At 37.6% G+C, this 20,997-nt stretch overlaps 1 protein-coding gene across 4 annotated transcripts in view; it reads left to right on the top strand.

The window, feature by feature from the left end:
- The window catches only part of Osp (myosin phosphatase Rho interacting protein outspread), a 164,107-nt gene that overhangs the window by 67,769 nt on the left and 75,341 nt on the right, over positions 1-20,997 (top strand). For all 4 annotated transcript variants that reach the window (XM_083107644.1, XM_083107643.1, XM_083107646.1 and 1 more), the window contains exon 3: positions 20,555-20,620. In XM_083107644.1, coding sequence (XP_082963770.1) covers positions 20,555-20,620 — 66 coding nt within the window. The remainder of the gene's footprint in view (positions 1-20,554; positions 20,621-20,997) is intronic.

Below are 20,997 nucleotides of genomic sequence, written 5' to 3'. Positions count from 1 at the left end.
TGCGCCAGTTTAGAATACATTAAATTTTATTTATTTTTGAGAAAAAAATGTCGCGTAAACGACCATTTTTACCTGCGATTGCAAACGTAATTTTGAGTAAAAAAATCAATCGTTTCAAACTAGCTATTTTCTATTATTTTAATACGTGTATAATATTTAAAAGTGAAATTTGATCTCGTAATTTCTTATTCATTTTTTATTAATCAGGATTTTTCAAGAAGATGCAAAAAAGAATAAATAACATTTATTTCTTAAGGAGAATGTATAGAGAAACGCCGCAAATACGACATGTACTTTTTCGTGGAGAAAGTACGATTTCCATTATCTTATATGCTTAATAAAGTATCATGACTTCTCTTTATACTTGACTTCTTTCAAAGAGAATGCTGAGAATACTGAAAATAAACGGCTTCTCATCATCTATTAATTAGTTACCTCATTGTATATGTGTGTAAGATTATCTCTCTCCCTCTTTTTTAAAAATATATTTGTACGTTATTATTAATATACTGTCTCTATACACTTTCATATATTTTTATATTTTTCTTATATTTATATATTTAATTATTTGATTTTTATCTGATACGAGAAAGTAATATAAATTATAAAACGTGACATTTTTTGTCTAGAGAAATTTTAGAAAAATGTTTATTCTAGATCCCTAGAATCAATCTTTAAAATTCGCTCTTTTCGAAATGTATTATTCTACGACGCGTGATGATATTATAATTTGCTCTTAATTATTTTAATTAAGTGACAGTTCTATAGCAATCGATGATACGCTGCTTTGTGGCATTCTGCGCTTTCGACAGTTGGATCGCGTCCTTTTGTCGGCTCTCGGCTTCGACTCGGCGCAATTAATTGGACGGCCGAAGGAACGATAAAAGGAAATGCCATTACCTTTTCCGGACGGTCCAACAAAGGGTTATCTAATGGAGCGCGCGCGCGTCCGCGAGAGAGAGAAGAAGAGGGAGAGGGAGATAGAACCCGCTGCAGGCGGAGCGCAATAATTAATTCCGCGCGATCGTTTCTCTCAATTGTTATCGGCGTCGGCCGTGGCCGGGCCTCTCTCGACGGGCGTGCGTATTCTCGTTATTATTTATCGTTTTCACCGGTGCCCCTCGTACACGGTCTCGCCATTCGCGAATCGCAACCAAGGACGCGGACGCGATAAAACGCGAATTACACGCGTAGAAATCGCCACGGCGATTTGTTTCTACCTATCCGGCGTGTTTGTAGAGTGCGAGCGCGAGCGTACGATGTCGAATTACAGTTGATTGCTATCACTTGTTCGCGGCCGACGCTGACGCCGCCGCCCTGGGGATGTAATGAGGGTTTTATTTATCGTTACGATAATTTATTATGGAATAAATAAACATATATATATATATATATATATATATATATATATATATAAAAGTTTGTACATGCGTAGATATGCGGCGGCGGCGGGAGATTAAATTCTTTTCGGGACGCACGCGAGAATAGATCGGCGGGGGGAGGGTGGGACGCGCCGCGGACTTTTCTTTCTCCCTCTCGGGAATAATTTATCGTCAGGTGTTTACCCGTTAATAAAATCGTGAAAGTTGGAGCGCGGATGAAGATAAACCGCGCGCAAATGCGTATACGCGACCTTGGTAGTCGCGAGATTTAACTCCTCCTTGGACGTTACGGAATTGGGAGGGGAAACGCGCGGAGTTTGTGAAATATTTCCTCGGCTAAATCACAGTTATCGACGGCGGCGGCGGTGCTTGAGAACATTATTACGCGTCTGTAAAAAGCGTCATTATAATCGATCTTGATCGCGCATAAGTCAGGGGGGCTCGGGCGATAAATGTTCACGCTGAGATCGAAAGATTTAATGAGAAAACAAATGTGTACAAATTAATTATCGATGCGAAAGAGAAAGAACGATAATCTCACTTATTGTTAGGTGGAAAGAGAGAGAGAGAAGAAAACAGTTAAGATAACGAACCGAGAAATTCGAGGTCCAGCGGACCATACATTACAATTGTCACGTGGAAAGGACATTTTGCATACGCGTAGAGGCACAAAAGAAATGCAATGTTTATGCGATGCCATGTGCATACGTACACCGAATATAACAAATACGAGGGTGAGGTAAAAGAATTATCTTTTTTTGCATTTCTATGCAAGCTGATATTCTTTTGTCTATTATTTTTGTCCGCGCGGGAAGATAATGAGCGGTCTGGACGTGCGCTCGTTTCGAATCAATGGCACCCTCGCGGCGAGCGACCGACATTCTCTTCTCCGTCGACGCGCTCGCACGTGCCGATGGCAGTAACCTCGGAGACAATGATATGCCGACGACGACGACGACGAGCTCCACATGTAAATGTAACCTTTTGTAAAAGCCGTGTGTATGTGTGTGTGTGTGTGTGTTTATGGAGGATGCTCGGCCGCTACGAGTGAAAGGTGCGACGCTCACCTCTTTCGCGATTCCGCCGCAATATATACTCTTCTGCGCGAAGATTAGGAAATGTCAGCAGCCGGCGGCTGTTTGCGAAAAGTGGCGTGTGAGATGCTTCGTAATTGATTCGCGCGCGATGACGTAATCAGGGAAAATCTCAGATTCTCAGGTGACGTTCGCGTTATTACTTCGTAAATAGGTCGATGAAACGTAAATATAGTTATTGTGCGCGCTGGAAGATGCCTGGCTCGCAATAAAGGTGTCGATTTATGCTTCCACTTTTACTGGTAAAGATAGAGTCTCTGATTTTATGACTGAAGATTGAGGGGTATGCATCAAAAAATATTTGAAAATTCTATTACATATACAGGATAAAGGTGAGCAATTTTTCTACATGCATCTTCCTCGAGATATTTACCTTTGAAATTTGCGAAAATTTGCGAAGCATGTTTCTTCAATAATTTTCATATCATTCTATAGATTTTAATAATTTATAATACTTATTTTTATGTTAAGGTCTTTAAAATAGTGTGACAGATTTCGCGATACCATGTTGGAGAGCCAGAAGCGAATTATCTATAATTATCTATAATTAACTTACAAAATGTTGAAGTCAGTAAGTTTTTTTATTTTTAAATATATTTTTAGATTTTCTACAACTTTTAAAAAGGATATTCTATTTTATTTCATTAAAATTAATTATTTTCGAAAAAAACGCGACAGAAATGATAATAAAATCATGATGATAAAATCATGAAGGATGTAGAAAAAAATTTATGGGAACTTATGGGTTATTTTTAGTTGCTCTACATGTCCACCTTTATTGTATTAAGATATCAATATACTTAATGATACATTAAAAAAGAGAATCGCTAATATATAATGCGATTTTATAGAATCGACAACACACTCGGAGATCGCTATATCATCACGCGAGAGGAAATCTTCCGCGGGGCTTCGCACAAATATAAGGTAGTCATATACACCGTTTCTCGCGAGGAATCGAACAAAACGAGCATTATATTATGTCGCCATTCACCACGTTCTCTCGCGAACAGCCGTGCGGCGTGCAAAGAGTATATAACCTTCGATCTTCTCCCGCATCCTTCCTTCCCTGCAAAGCATTCTGCGAGGGAGGAGAATCCTCTCTCGAGTCTTCTTTCGAGGCTTATTATGCAATAACGCGATTCTATTCGACGGCGGACCGTTAATTTAATTCGCGCTTTCCGGCTAATTAATCCCAATTACGTGCGTACCAAAGGGGGCCCACGTTTCCCTCGTTCGCGAGTCTAGAATCGGGCCCCCTTTTAATCCCGCGTAAACATCTGGGACCTCCGGCGAGGCGCGCATTAACGCGGTAAATTAACGGACGGACGTGGAATCGTGGAGTACACGTCGATTAATGATTGCGGGTTAACGACTACAGTATCGCGAACTACGAAATGTTAACCGCTTAATGCGGTAATTACAACGATAGCGAGTACGACTTTGCGGTGCTTCGTCCTATTCGATTGCCGTACAATCGTTAAGCGGGGATGATTATCAGTTAATGTAATAGCTCTCGTAAAGTCAGTGAAAAACGCAAACTATAATATTAATGTTATTAATTTTGTCATTGAAATTATCGACGCTTATTGTGTTTATCGCAATCATAATTATTTCGACATCTTGGCGCAAAGATATTTGATGCAAAATAAAATAACGAGATCCAAAGCAAAATTGGATGAAAAAATTTAGAAACTTATAGAGAGAAATGAAATAAAAGAGAAATTATATAATTCCTGAAATAATTCTTTTAATAATTAATTTTAACATTCTAAAAGAAATTTAAGAGTATAATATATGTGCTATAAAGATAATACAATCTCTGCTATAATTTTCTTTTAACTTTTTTTTAGCTACCTTTCAAAATTTGGCGATTTATGCAGCGAGTTCAATGATCAAGTTTATCAGCCCTATTTACGATAACTGATATATGTTGCTTGTATCGCACGCCACAAACGTCATATATTCTTCATATAAATTATGTCTTGGGTTAACTTTTATTCATATAATTTATATATGTCTTAAAAGAATTTTCAAAATTATAAGCATAACATTTTTTATATCGAACTTACAAATTTTTTTTCATAGATAAACATTTATGTAAAAAAATTCGTTACATAATACATATATAATTAATGTTATACGCGTTTTAATTAAAAAATATACCCTTTCTAATAAAATATATCAGACGGAATCGTCGAGAAATGTGATTTGAGGATCTTCCGATGTGCTTGTGGTGGGATTATTTGCGTTACGTCTTGATGCGACTGCACTTGTGTCAGATTTTACGCGGCCCTGGGACAATTTGTTTAAAAGTCGCCCGTCTGGTTTCCGCTACGGCAAGTGTAACGCAATCGTAATTCCCACCTGAGGCAGCATTGGATTTACATTCTGCACGCAAGCGGACCGGACCCGACAAGTCCCCGGGATCCGGACAATTAATCGGTCCGCCATGAGCTTAAAGGACTGTTATTTCGCAGCATGTAACCGCATTTAAATGAGGTTACGTGTCAACGTGGCCGCTCAGATCCCTTCTTTTTGCGATAAGACCCTCTCTTTTCTCCTCTTTTCTCTGAAAAGCTTTTCTTTCTTCTCCGAGAGCTACGAGATTCACCTTTTTTTTCTTTTCTCTCTTTATCTCTGAAATTTCTTTGTAAGGTAGTATTATTCCCTCTATCTCTGCAGTTTTTCTTTTAGCATTTTATCGTAATTATTTTCATTCTACCATTGTACGATGTAGAGTGCGTGTTTGAGCAATATTATCATTCTACGATGAAATAATTTTTTATTTCATTTTATTTACTGTTTTTAACGTTGATTAATTAATTTTAATTAGTGTACAAGAACGGAAAAGTTAGCAAAGATTTTGATATTAATTAATTTTTTACTAACAGAGAGATAAGAAAGCTCATTATTCATGGTTTTCTTTCGTTCCTTTTCTTTCTCCGACATTTGTCACGTTCTCCTTTAGCTCTCGCACGCCGTCGAATTTTATCGCATGGCCTTAATTACGGATTTCTGTGTCACGCGCAACTTTTCGTACACGCTTTTCATTACACGTCGTTGAAAAAAGCAAAGTAAAAAAAAGAGCACGGTCACGAGTGTATTATTCTTTCAATTTACTTACTTTTCTGACATTTGCGAAATTTTTTTCAATGTTCCTGAAACTGCTTGCAATGCGAAAGAAACATCAAACACAAGATAAAACTATATTAAATCTGTATAATTATTAAATCTTGCAGAACTTGATTCAATAAAAAGATTATGTTGAATCCGCACATGTGCGAATCGCCGATGGGAGGATCGATATTTTCTACCGGAAATCTCGATGATTTTTCGGACGAGCGCGGTCGTCTTTCGGATTTTCCTCTGCTCCGCGGGATGCCTCCGATCGCGACGTAGCAAACGCGACCTTATTTAGCGCGCCGGGAATTCCAAGCTCCCCTTTTCTCCTCGGGAAGAGTCGCCGGTGCGGCATCGTGGAATTCGTGCGCGCGAATTCCACGGGAATTCATTTGCGGGGAGGAGCCGCCGCCAGCGCGTTGGACACGCAAGCCGCGATGGTTCGCCAGAAGATATGGAATGTTGTTGCGCGATATTAACTTTAACCCCCCATAAACCAGAATAGCTTCCGAGTAACATACCGCGCGTTCGTCCGTATGTCTCGCGAAACGTGATGTATGTCCGTGTTTAACCTTTAACTCTGCTCGCTCGGAAGCTGACAGACGCCACATTTGTTCGATGTACGTATGCTGTCGCTTCTTTTTATGCATTTTTGATTTATTAAGGATTGCCTCTTGATGATTGCGCGATTATTTGTGCGAAATTAAGATGTAAGTTTCGAGATTTAATAGTGAAATGTAAGAGCGCTTAGAGATATTTATGGTTTAATATTCGCTAAAATGTGAATTTTTTACGTCATAAATTCCGATGCATGTTGAATTGCAATTGGATAACCGACACCGCTTACGCAACGTGATCTATATCTTGATTTTATTTGCGCGAGTTATATTTTTTAATACCGATCTTGTAGTAGGAACGCAAGAATTGAGCGATACAGAGTCCTAAGAAGCATGAGCAGCGATGATAAAACCTCTCGTAAAGATCCGAGTCTTATTACGGTGAGGTAATGCAAAGTAATGTAGATCCCAGCGGAATTGCTACTTCGCTCCAGAGTTTCGCTCCATAAAAACCGCACACATAAGGAATAAATATTGCGCGCTGTTCTTAGATGGTTTGTTGCAAAGCGAAGATATACCGAGAGACAGGAATGACGAAGCTACCATGGTTATATATTTCGCGGTGTACGTTAGTCGAAGAGTTCGAGAGGAGAAAATATTCTTCGTTTAAATGAGTGTTTCGCGAAGTTAGTTGGTACAAAGAGAGACGAGTAGGATTTTAATTTATTTACAATGAAAGCGTATATGTGGCGAATCCCGTTATGACACGAATACAACGTGAGTGTTCTGTAGGCATTAGCAGTCTCGAGTACGCTGCTCGTTATCGAATAGTCGCGATGCCAAGGTAGAAAATATCGACGTATTATTTACGCATATTTAATTTCGAAATTCAAATAGAACGCCAGTGTTAATTTTGAAATTTTTCGACACACTTGTTGCATGCTTAGATCTTTTTTTATTTTGTTTTACATTTATCTTGCAATATAAATGAATTTTGAATATTGTTATAAAATATATTACATATAATTTAAATTTTAGAAATTATATTAGAAATAAAAAGATTGTTATCTCGATGCTATTTCATTTCAAGGATCTCGATACCTCGCATAATGCGCAAACACAAGGAACAAAGTCGACTTGAATTTTCGTAGCGAAAGGTCATGTCGTATCGCGAATCTTCCGTCGTGCAATAATTCATTGCGTAATCGCGGCTCCTCGTTGTTTCGTCGTCGTCTTTGTCGTGATATTTTCTTACATCCTAGATCTCTGAGAGAGTGTCCTTCAACACTCGCGAGCGAGATTTGACATAACGATCGAATTCCTCTTTCGTTTCTCGCTCTTCGGGATGCGAGGCGTAAATCAGCTGATCGAGCAGATTGAAATCGTAAAATCGCATGAAATCGGATACTCGTGTATCACTTTCCATGTAATTCCCGGTAACAGATATATATGTTAGATGCGTGTTCTTGCAAACGACGGAATATTCGCTGATATAAAGTGTAGCCGTGTTATATATATACTGCATCGGCCGTATTCACGATATATTATATTATTAATTATTCGGAATCAATTTTTTCGGGCAAAGATTTACACGAGTAGTCATCATTTATAACAAACTTTTAACACACACAATTTATTTATTGTGTAATTATAATTATTTTGGAGAGTTTAGTTGTATAAATTTTTGTTATCATAATTTTCCTATTTTTATATAGATACTGATATTTTTTTGACACAACAAAATTATTAAGAATATGATTATGATATTTAGTAATTAATTTTACGATGTAGAACTTTGACATTTCGGAAGGCGTTAAAGTATAATAATTAGAGAGAAGCAATCTTACGATATTTTCTCGATGCGAATGATTCTCTTTCTCCAATTATATTAGCGCAAAAATGTGCGAGAACATGACATTTCTCATCTTATCGGCGACTTCACGGAAGGCTTTCTCTTAACAAACGAGATAACCATTGTGCCTATCGACCTATCGTTGTCGGCGATACATACGTATATCGTCGAAACGATAGTTTAACACGGCTTACATACTTTGCTACTTATTCCGATGTCCTCTTGTGGGACATCCTGCCCGATAAGGATTCCTCGTCTCTTTGGCATGCGCGCCGAGATAAGGCCACTTTTCACCGTCATGGATTGTGGCCACTAGTTCTAGTACTTGTTGCTAAGAACGCGCCTTAACGAAGCTTAATGTACTTAGTTTAATGCCTCTTTTATTTTAATACAATAGCGCTGAGCTCTAGTTCTTTTTGATAATAGCGTCTTGCCATTATAATTAAATGATACACTTATTTATTATTCTTATTCAAAATTATGAGTAATTATTATTTTTTTCATTATTGATTCGAGAAATTTTCCGACACGAATCTAGTGCTTTCACGTTTACCCACGATCGTAATTTTTATCTCTCGCTCGAGAAAGATCGTGAAAGAAAATACGGCGTCGTTTCGCTCGGCGTTGATTTTTCGTTTAAAATATCAGTCGTAAACAGACGAACGCGGTAGGCGGATGGTAACCTCGTTGCAAGCTCGTTGCAACGACGAGCAATAATCGTGTCGCATACGACCGAGTCGTTGTCGATCCGCGCGAAACGGTACACCTGACCGCTATCCGGACTTTCTGTCTCTTTCCGTTGCAAACGTGAGACACCAGCATCATATCGCGGCGCCTGTCAGCGGAATAAAGTCACAAGATCGATCCGAAAAAAAAATGATCAGGTATCATTAAGCGATGCGGATCTCTGGCACGTTCCTGCTCTCGCGGTATCCTCGATTGCGCGCCCGCGCAATAATTTTCTCCGCGCAATTTATCGATCGCGTAAAATCGCGAGCTCGATGGGACGAGTTGTTGATTCAGATACGCGTCGTTATGATCGATTTTTTTCTTCATCGACTCGTTACATCGAGAGAAATTTTAGGGGATGGCTCAAAAAGGTAACGATTCTCTTGAAATTTTCTTCTATTTAAAAAAATTTGATAATACTAAGAAGAGTGCAGGTGTGTCTTATATCTTTCTTGATTGACGGTATGACACTTTTTTTCGAATAATATTTATCCAAATTATTGTGGTCATTCAAGCAGTAATATTTTATATTGAAAATGCTAAAAAGCTGTGGTATGTATGTATCCATTTGCTTTGTGGAACGGATCTTACGACTGGTATGACATTGTGTTTGCAGTTCTTTCGAAACGTCGTTGACCGTCACTCGCGTAAAAGCAATCGCGACAGACTGGGCGATCTGCATAAACGGTTTTACCCACGACATGAGGAAGCGGAGAGAATCTTATTCAATTAACGGTATCTGCTTTCTTCTTTCCCCAACTAAAAAATTTTTAATACATTTATACGTTTCTGCTCGCACTGCTCTATTATAGTAAGCGTGACTAGATTTTCTCACATGCCAATGAAAAAAAAAATGCACACACATATAAAGAGGTAGAGAGAGATTTTTTTTTTCAAAAAGCAATATAGAAACGTCAGCAACAAGTCGCGAGTCTGGATCCGCAACGCGTGAAACGAACTGACCGTAAATCCAAAGATATTAATCTAATTACGATAACCCCGAGACGATCGCCGTACTTGTTCCCAGCAGTGCGATAAATCCGGGATTTCCTCTCCACTCCCAGACATCCGTATTAATTGCGAATCACAGATATATATCGTACAAGTAACGAAAGATAAAATGTAAAAAAATCGAGACGCACAACTGTGTGAAAACTAAATCGTTCCAGCGCGATACGTCATCTTGATATCTAATCCGGATACAGAGATCTGTGAAAAGCGGTATATTCTCCTTGTACATAGATTGAAGATGGCATTTCACGCAATATAAATTTTACTGCATCATGTTACACCATGTCGTATAATTTCATAGCATATTTTATGTTGGATAGACCGACTGTAATTTGTAATTTAATTTTGAGGCGTAGAGCTTAAATTTCATGTATATTGTTATTTTATTTTTAATTTAAACATGTTATTTTGCATAATAATAAATTCTCATTTTTTTTCAAATCTTTCTTCAATCATTGATATACAATTTTTAGTACAAATAGATTTTGCAATAAAAAATTATATTAAGCTTGCATTTAATAATTTGTTTGAAATTTTATGTTAAAAATTTTAAATACAGATTATATTATAAATTTTTATTGTGGTTGCAATATTTATATCATTTTAATTTTATGTTATTTCGAATTGATATCGTATATACACTGAGAAAAAAATCTGGTTGCATTAATTAGAAATTTGGTAGATTCAACCAATATATCTGTTGGAAAATGGACGAATCAAAATTCTTTTAGGAATTACCAGACAAGTATAATTAATTTCTTCCTATTAAATTTATCAAATTTTCTTGATAATAATACTAAATTAAAAAAAAAATGACATCACTGTGTCTATGTTTAGTTAATGTAACAAAAAGTTTTATAGATCCAACTAGAAAATACTAATCATATTCTTATAATAAAGTCTATTAAACGTTCTAGTTATAAAAAATCGAGTCTTATCGTGATAACTAGAAATTCTGCTTGGTTTAACCAAAATGCCTTCTATCATATACGTCTTGTTGGTCAAACGATTTTTCTCAGTGTACAGATTTCAGGATAAATTATCCACTTCTTCATGGTCGATATCGCATCGCGATACTCGTGATGGTACCTCTCGCGATATCTCTCGCCCATGGCCGCGTTTTGCAGGAAGCAAGCGGCCCGATCGCGAGTAGATGCAAGTTGCGCAAGTCAGCATTAGGAAGCTGTCGACGCCAGCCAGGGCCGTGATAGAGACGGGGATAAATGTGTCTGTGCACGCACGTTTCTCGTTTTCCTCCTCGTATGCTTTGGCCTTGTCCCTGGTCGCCGCGCCAGATTCTTCTTTGCGTCCTGCTTCTTCGTCATTTTTCCCCTCGCAACGAGAGTTCGAAAGAAAGATGAAGAAAGAGAATGAACGACTGCGAGTTCCTAGGATAGCAAAGAAAGAGATCGGGGAGGAGAAGTTGAAGTCTAATCCCAGTTTCACTGAAGCACGACCGCATAAATTGCAGGATTATAAGATTGCTTACGCGACACGATTAAGACGACAAGATTTCTAGTTGGAATATCCCTATCAGTTGTAAGATTTGGATCGGATTTTATTAAAGACCAGAGATATTTATTACTTTAAATTGGACGCTTTAGAAATCGGAGGGAGGAGAGGGAAAGACGAGATAGCATTATTTTATAAAATAATAAGTTATATACATCCATTTTTTATTATATATTATTGTAAACTAAATTATATTGATTTAATGCATTTGAATATTTAAATATTATTTAAGTATTTCGTTAATTTCTTTCCATGGGAAAAATAGATTTCGAATGAATTAAAAAATTTAATCCCGAAATGAATTCTGTGTAATACATGTTCATCTTAACAGGAACCAAAAAATTTGCTCCTCTCCGGCTACATCGGTACATATCTAGTTCTGTACCCTGCATAGGACTAGATTGGAGATGATTTGTTCGTCTATGAGGCTACTTTGGCGAGGGCCGATCCCCTGCGGCGAGATTAGCATTGCCGTTTAAACTTTTTTCAGCTTAGGAAAATACAACCGCGCGATAAATAAGCGATTAAGCGATTCGCTCGTCCATCTTGATTCTCGAATGCTACATCTTTCGCGCTAGTTTATTTAGATTCTACACGGTGTGAATAGTGCGAAATCTCGCACCGAATCTACGTCGTTCCCACGACCACGGTTATCCAATCCTTTAGCTTAGCTAATAATCCTCTCTTGTTTTTCGTGACTAGCTTTCGTAAAAAATAAAAGCTGTCAAAAAGAAGGAATATACGATCGCGCTATGACAGATTAACATACTACTATTTTTTTTTTTTCTAAATAACTTTAATTTCTCAGTCGCGTCGATGTATAAACTAATCATTTCTGAAAAAATATTATTAGTAGTTATTTTCGTTATATAATACAATTATGTATTCAATACAATAATTTATGATTCAATGCTATTTTCAGGATGTGAATTTATTTCTTTCCTCATTTATCACGATGGCGTTTGAAATGAGATTAACTTATACCGATGGCGACCGTGGTGTCTTGCCTTTCTCGTTTTACTCTCGTGCAACTCTCGTGCGTGCGTGAGGCACGTAGCGCGTTTAACATTGTAGACCGCGTTATTTATAACGGTACAGTGTGTCACAAAGTTTATGGCAGAGTGCAAATTACGACGCGGGATCTCTTTTTTTTTTCCTCTTCTCGTCCGATCGCGCTTTCGTTCTGGGCTCGTAAATCTGACGTATCAGGCGCAGATAAATTACGAAGTGACTGGAAGGTTAGTGCCACGTGGGTGGAAAGTCGCCTTGGCGAAATTCCGATTTGCGTTTGCGACGAGGAAGGAGGAAGAGAAAGAGAGAGGAGGGCGGGACGGGGGCAACGCGAAGGATGATGGCTCGAGGATTTCTTCCGTACGAGTTATAGAAATATGGGGCACTCGATTTTCTCACGGTCGCCGCGGTCTCGCGTTTCAGGGCTGCTCCGTTTCGCAAATACACGCGTGTTTCTCTCGATGCGCTTTTCTCGATGCAATTTGATTCGCCTTCAAGCGTACGCCTCGACTTCGGTCGAGGTATGCGATTAAAGTTTTGTGCCTCGACTATCTCTTTACTGGAGCAAAAATTGAACATTCTGAGAAAAATTTATTCAGATATATAATACAGTGTGTGTAATTTTTAAAATTACATTCTATGTGAAAGTTAAAGTATGATTGTCTAGCACTGACATCATCGATCAATTGAATTAATTGAATTAATTTTTGCTTCGTCAAAAATTAATTCAATTAATTACAATAAATCAAGCGAAAAATTACATCCTTCTACAAGCTATATTATATTTATATTTTACAATTTAAAAAGTAAAGTATCTCACACTGATATTTTATAAAATAATCGAGGTCAAAAATGATCTCAGCATAATAGTTGGGATTACACAAGACACGTTTGCAGCGTGCCATTTGTCTTTACATTTACTTAAGAACGGGAACTAAATGCCGGCTCTGTGTGATCGTATCGCGTTTTAATCCAGGAATGCGAAACGATAGCGGTAGCACATCGATGGTCGATTCTTCTTGCGGGCGTGGCCGATCGCATGGTCTCTAGTTGGACGAATTACCGCGGCGCATGGTTGGCAGAGCATGAAGGCAAAAATCAACCGGGTTTCGTGTCGAGGCGAAACGTTCATCATCGTTCCCTCGCCTTGGGTGACTTGGCCGAGTGCTGTTGGTCGCGCGCGCGCGCGAAAAGCGATGACCCGCGACGTGCCTCCTCGTCGTTTCGCTCGACATAAGCAGATTCGTATCGCTCTCTCGTTTACAACGTGACCCTGGAAACACAGTTTGCACCTCGCGGAAACGTTCCCGCCCGTTGTAAAACGTTGATCAATTATAGTATATCGATAGGATCGCTCCGGCATGAGAACTGTTTCCTTTTGTTTCGTCGAGGAACGTTATCGATCTTTCTGCTATTTGTCGAGTCTAACACGCTTCAACTGTCAGACTATATGAAGTATCGCGGCATGCGAATTGTTATATCAGCTGATAATGATTTTTGCGACTCGTATTTCAGAGTAAAAAGTTCACTATGGAATTGTTCCATCGTTAAATAATGGTAGCCCGAAGGATAGAAGGCTCGTTTTTCGCGAGGCAAAAACACATCATTATTTTAATACGCGCTAGATTTCTTCTCTAAAGTTGTCACTCGCCGAAGCGAGCGATGGTCACTTTCATCAAGGTCGGGATTTCTCTTTTTCTCCCTCTGCAATTGCTGATAACGAGAACGGGCCGCGAGCGACGTCGACCGAAACGATCGAGCGATCGATCGATCGATCGATGGACCGTTTTTGCACGGTTTATCGTCGTCGCGCGCGATGTAGCAGAACTGATTTCTCCGGTTGTACCTGATTGGAAGGATCGCGGAACCTTTCTCCAGCATTCGAACATAAGAAAACGACGCAACATCGATGTAATGTCGCGATTACGTAGAAAATTTAAAATTGATATACACGCGCGGAATTTTTAAGCATTATTAACCCACATTCGCGTAGAATATTTTCGTCCTCGTAAATAATTAGGCGAATTTTTTCACGCTGGACGGTTCGTTTATTTGGGACGTGCCAATTAACCGGACAAACCGCTCGAACAAACGATCGTTCTTCGTGCTATTCGTCGACCGTCGTACGGTGTTACTTCGACTTTCACTCCGTCTGGCTACCATCTCATCGCCATTACATACTTTCCCCGATGCACCTGTGCGTCTAACGTTCGATAATTAAATGAGCCGTGGACTCATAATATCGCGCTGGACATTGTTGACTCGTTTAATTGACAGCAATTGACACGATCGTCGCTCTGTTTAAATAACGACAGAGAGTTTGAGACCGTATCGCAGTAACAAGGCTAATAATTGCACGTTTAGTTAAGCTTTCTGACAATATAATCGCGAGCGACTAATAACTGCGCTCCAATTGTAGTTTCCATCGTTTACGCGAGAGAGTTGCATTTAATTAAAACATCAAAACATCAAAAATAAAAAATAGAAGAAAAGCAGTGTAAAAGTTCCGCACGAAAGTAGCCTGAGCAATTTGGGTAATAATCGATCACTTAATGATTTGTGAAAAATAAATCGATGAAAGTCGATTCGACAAAACGTCGAGAGTTGCATTGAATTAAAATGCGTAGTAAAACACTAAAAATAAAAAATAGAGGAAAAGCAGTGTAAAAGTTCCGCACGAAAGTAGCCTGAGCAATTTGGATAATAATCGATCACTTAATGATTTGTGAAAAATAAATCGATGAAAGTCGATTCGACAAAACGTCGAGAATTGCATTTAATTAAAATGCGTAGCAAAACACTAAAAATAAAAAATAGAGGAAAAGCAGTGTAAAAGTTCCGCACGAAAGTAGCCTGAGCAATTTGGATAATAATCGATCACTTAATGATTTGTGAAAAATAAATCGATGAAAGTCGATTCGACAAAACGTCGAGAATTGCATTTAATTAAAATGCGTAGCAAAACACTAAAAATAAAAAATAGAGGAAAAGCAGTGTAAAAGTTCCGCACGAAAGTAACCTGAGCAATTTGGGTAATAATCGATCATTTAATGATTTGCGAAAAATAAATCGATGAAAGTCGATTCGACAAAACGTCGAGAATTGCATTTAATTAAAATGCGTAGCAAAACACTAAAAATAAAAAATGGAGGAAAAGCAGTGTAAAAGTTCCGCACGAAAGTAGCCTGAGCAATTTGGATAATCGATCACTTAATGATTTGTGAAAAATAAATGGACGAAAGTCGATTCGACAAAATGTCGAGATGATGACTGAAAATGATTTCCATTTGATTGCGGTCACTTTCGAAACTATGTTGTCCGTGGACAACACGCGGGATGTGAGCTTATTTCGTGTCAATAAAGCAGACTCAGAATGTCCGCGCGAAAGTATTAGTCACGCTATTGCGAGCGTGACTTTTCATGCTATCCGTATGCCGTGCCGTTACTAGCGTGTCTCTTTTCGTGCGGCGGAGGATTAAACGACGTTACAGGAGAGCGATTTACAATCCGGGTACCACGACTGCATCGTAACTTTGCCGAGCGAGACATGTAGCGAAGTCATTGAAGAGCAATGTGAAACATTTGATCGTTTTATCAAAGCCGTACATTACTTCAAAGAAATAAAGAGAAATCGTGACGTAATAAATTTTGCACGAAAGAATAGTGATTAAGCCTAATTGATTAGAAACGTGAGCCTTTCTAGGCTGGTAATTTTCTTCGAGATTGGCCATACATTTCGCAGAGTTGCATGTAAAAATAATATTTAACGCAAAGTAATAATTTAATTTATGATTGTCGTGCATATATATTGCTAGTAGTCTACATTTGCTATCGTGATCGCTTTTTTAATTAATACAAATATTTGGTTACCGTCTGGCATCGTCATCCTCTGCGTTGCTATTCGTGCAAGCTAGAGAATATAAGAATGTCGACGTTGTACCCGGTACGGTACCAAGACGATACCGCGAATCCTTAGGAAGGATCCGCTATATTTCTTTTCGCCGACCACTCGGAGATCGGGCGGAGTCGCGGGAAATAGGATCGGCGGAATCGGGATTCTGTCGATGGAGGATCGCCGAGGGAATAGCGTCAGGTCACGTTACCGTTGTGGTCGGTGGTCGGTAGGGCCTTTGGCAACCACGGCAACGACGGTATTCACATAGGTAGCATGCTAGCTAGCACGTTAACGGCCATGCCAACAGACTCGTGAGGCGAAACACAAATAGCGAGCCGATGACGAGGATACCAAGCCCGATCGATGGATGATCGGGAAGTAAGAGAAAATCGAGATATTCGATATACCGAGTTATGAAGATTGTAATGAATATATCGCTGCGTTTTTCCAAATTCATGTGCAGAATAAATTGTAAATCAAAAGAGAATAGAAAAATCGTCATTTTTACTTGGAGGAAGAAAACTTCGAGGTGTTTGACAGATGCGTTTATTATATGGGATGTATATTTTTTTGAATTTTTTATTTTCCTTGATGAGTACAATTAAAAAACATAATAGAAATGTACTTTACACAGTTAATTACACGAGTTGCACGTCTGATCTAAGGATTAACACGCGTGAGAATAAAGATGCAATTCGTCATAATGCACGCTCTCTCGATAAAATCAGTCAAAAAACATGAATCTTATAATAGTTACAAAATGTGTATTTATTATAATAAATAACCGTAATAATTGCCACTTATATTCGTTGTAAATTTAAAAAAATAGATATGTAGTAATAATTTATATACATATATTTAAAAGAAAAACATTTTAATACGCTAACTCTATTATAATTATTTATCTCAAAATCTCCCCTCACGCATATACAAATATTAACTTGTTAGAAGCAAATAAATCATTTTATTTAAACAATCCACGCATGTTTTCCAGCGTAAAAAATAAATAGTGATTATGCTGTGTGTTACTTGAGTAATTCATGAGAAATAAAGCGATTCAAGCGATATTACAAATTTCATATCTAATTTATATTAGATTTATATTAGATTCTTTATACAAGAAAATATACGTTTCGTAGCAATAAACAAAGCAATTATATGAAACAGTCGGTTTAGTTATTCTTCCAAGCATATAAGTTTTAATCTCTCCTTTTCAAATTTAAGCACATGAGTTGTATAGAAACTCACATAAATATATAATATTAAATATTAAAACAATGTATTATATAAAAATTAACAGTATATTATCTCTATATTATATTTATCTTCAAAGAAATAAATAATAACTCAAACTTGACTTATGCTAAGAAACTGTTCTCGCGAATCGTAACATATTTTAATTAATTAGTGAAATATCCATCTATTAATAATAATTTCTTATCATATTAATTAATGTGTTTGTCTGAAATGGCTACGTAAAATTATTTTCTTACATTAAACTTTTCTTATTTTTAATTAACTATTTTTTCATCGATAATCATTAAAATTCTTCGGGAAAATTATTCAGAAAAATTATCTTGTACGTAGATTTCGCAATTATATATTTGCAATATACAATTAATCATGTTGTTCGACTTTAGGAATTTCGATGACTGCTCCGGATGTTCGAAACTGGTCGAACCAGAAAGACCCGAGTCCGTAGGCGGTATTAACGGCCGCCTATAAACCAGAAAGATGCGGTAGGTCAGGATTACGCGAGTCCTTCAAATATGCGAAATTACGACGTGCACTCTAAAGAATGTTTGATCTTTAATGAGCTCTGCAAACATCTCGAAGTCCTTTGATGATTATAAAACGAGACGAAATTTATTTGCATTTATTTTGAAATACGTTTTAATATTGCTCCTGCGTTTACGATGATAATATCTTTGATGATATGACACAGTGATAAAATTCATTATATATACACACATGCTGAACAATAATTAATAATCTTCTGCTCAAACCTAAAGGTCATATATAATGCATTTTCTAAATTGAAGATAGTTTACATATTCTGAAATTACACGAATAAAATGGAAAAATATCGCTTTTATAATCGAGTCTCAAAGTCGAGAGGCTTTCCAAGTCCATCGACACGTTTCAAAATATTCATTGGCTCTTATAGTACGCGTTATATGAGGAAGAGATTACGTGTACCAGCGAGAAGAGTTCCTTGCTTTCTCTCTTTCTCTCGTATGATCTCAATCCTCTCGCGTATTGTTCGGTCCGGCATCGAGAGCCTCGCTTCTTTTTCATCTTCTTCCTCCTCTTCCTTCGTGAGAGATCTTCCCACGCACGTGTCGGAGTGCACGTACGGCACGGATCTTTATCTTTCTCTCTCTCTTTCTCTTTTCTCTTTTCCGCAAAGTCTCCCTAGTGAATAATTACCAGATGAAGATACCGCCGCCTTGTGTAGGTTGAAATCTGTTCACCTCGGCCATCTCGTCCCTAGCGATTTTACAACGGTATCCTATGCGCCTATTCTATCTCCTCATTCTTCTTCCCCCCTTCCCCACATCCTACGACGGGACGATGACATACAACGTGTCCCTTTGCGGATAATAGCAGTACAATGCGGGATTCGACCCGACCGCGTCGCGCCGTGCTATAAAAATTGACTCCTTCGACCGCAAACCCGCATTCGTATTATTTAAATAGCACATTTTAATACATTTCCTGTCATGTATATTTCCTCTGTCATAGCTATATATATAAACGGTACTGATATTTCCATTACAGTCGCATCAAAAGTGTATGACGTTGAATTTTTTTCCGTCTCTCGTATATGAATGATACTATTTATGGAAATTCAATAGGAGTATTTTATTATAGCAAAAAATAATTTACGAAAAAATAGAAATAAAAATTCTTACAAATAGAAACTTTATAAGAGATATATCCACTTGATCCATTTTTTTTTTTAGAAAGAGTAGCGATTAATATTAACGCTAAAAATTTAAAAGATTTGTGCATCGCAAAAAGAAATTTTACTCGATGGAACAAATAACTTTAGAAGACTTCTTTCTTAAAAATGCCAGAAGAGATTTAGTTTTGGGCCTTTTCATATCTTTCTTACGTCAAAAGTTTTTCGGGATGGTAAAAATCGAAAGAGGCGCGTTAATTAATTATTTTATTAGCATTTATTAATTTAATTTCCCACAATTTATAACATTTATTTAAACACAGCTCGCCGCATATTTTTCTGCTTACGAGAGCTTGATTGGAATAGCGTTTCGCGTTTTCTATGTCAACGCGCGTTCAGCCGCGGGACATCGCGCCCACCGCTGCGGTAGACAAGGAGGTTAAGCGATATGGCCGAAGGTATCGCATAACTGCATATAACTGTGCCTGCGGTCGGACACAAACTTTACACTTTGTGTGCATTTGCATACAATCGTAGCGCGTAAAGCTCGCGCGCACGTCTTGTGCAGGCATCGAAGATTCTTTCAATTTGCGTCCATCAAATTCGCGACTGTTACCACGATGCGTAGCAAATCTCGAGATATATCACTGTCGTGATAATACGCGGTGAAAGCGCCTTTTTTTATTAACCGCGAGAAATTTAAATGGAAACAATGCGTGGGATACGACATCACGTGCGTTTATTCATTTGTCCCGCTTATATAATTGGAAAATTTTTTTTCGTTATTGAAAGAAAATGTTTTTTTTTCGTGGTGAATTTTTTTAAGACAAGCGCTTTTCAAAGTATGCTGAATTGAACGCGAAAGTGCGAAAGAATTTCTTTAGAAACGCGCGAAAGGTGGTCCGAAGCGACTCAGATAAGTTTTTCGCAATATCGCTCGCAGGTGGCAACGAAAGAGAAATCGTGACGATCCGTTGCTGGCTGCTGCACCCGCTGGCTGCGCTTCTTCTTTCTTGTTCCTCTCCGCCGACTTTGTTTCTAATTAACGGCTGCCGCGTGCTAATTGTCCAGCTGACGTAGAGCGGGAGGCCTTAGAGAGATTCTTTAAGGCGAATTGAACAGGTTCAACCTTGAGTCGCGCGAAATTGTTTTCTCTCGGCGTAAGAGAATACGTTTCTGCGAAAATTGCAAAGTGGAAAGTTTTATCCGTGCTTTCCCCGCACTTGTCTCTATTCAGTCTAATAAAAAGCGACGGTTAACAAAATTTCGTTATTTTATTCTAATGATAAAAGTAGCAAATGAATAATTTTTATAACTATTTAATTATTGCTGCTGCAGAAAAATTTATTATTTATAATAAAATAAAATATTTATTATTTATAATGGAATAAACATTATCTATATAAATGGTTTCCTGGCAATTTATTAATGTAAAACTTGCAGTTTTAAATCTTTTCTAACAAAATCGATTTTTATGTTACAGAGATGGCAGAGGAGATGGTTCGTTCTCTACGACGATGGGGAGTTGACGTACTCGGTGGACGAACACGTGAGTGAGATTATTAAATCGTAATTTGATTGAAATGCGAATTCATTGAATCAAATCCCTTTAATACTATCTATGCTTCCATCGCGCGTAAAAAAGCAGCTTTGCCACCGATAAATCCATTTATCGTAATGATATGGATTCTCATTTCTTCTATTACTGTTAAAATATGAGATGCAGTTTACGATAGAAATATTCTACATTTTTTAAACTGTATTATTTTAGCAAATCTTCTATTTTCTCGCAATAGTTTTTTTATTTTAACAACACGAAAAAAATTTTAATTTACTTTCTATTTTTTTAAAATAAAAAATAATACTTTTAATTGATATTAAAATTTGAAAACTATTTGAAAACTACATTAGAAACTTTAATTAAAT

Source organism: Camponotus vicinus, unplaced genomic scaffold (assembly GCF_025532165.1).
Source record: "Camponotus vicinus isolate PSW18456_S1 unplaced genomic scaffold, iyCamVici1.0 SCAF_9, whole genome shotgun sequence".
Taxonomy (NCBI): Eukaryota; Metazoa; Arthropoda; class Insecta; order Hymenoptera; family Formicidae; genus Camponotus; species Camponotus vicinus.
The sequence above is the reverse complement of the archived record's forward strand: the minus strand, read 5'-3'. Positions and strand labels throughout refer to the sequence as shown.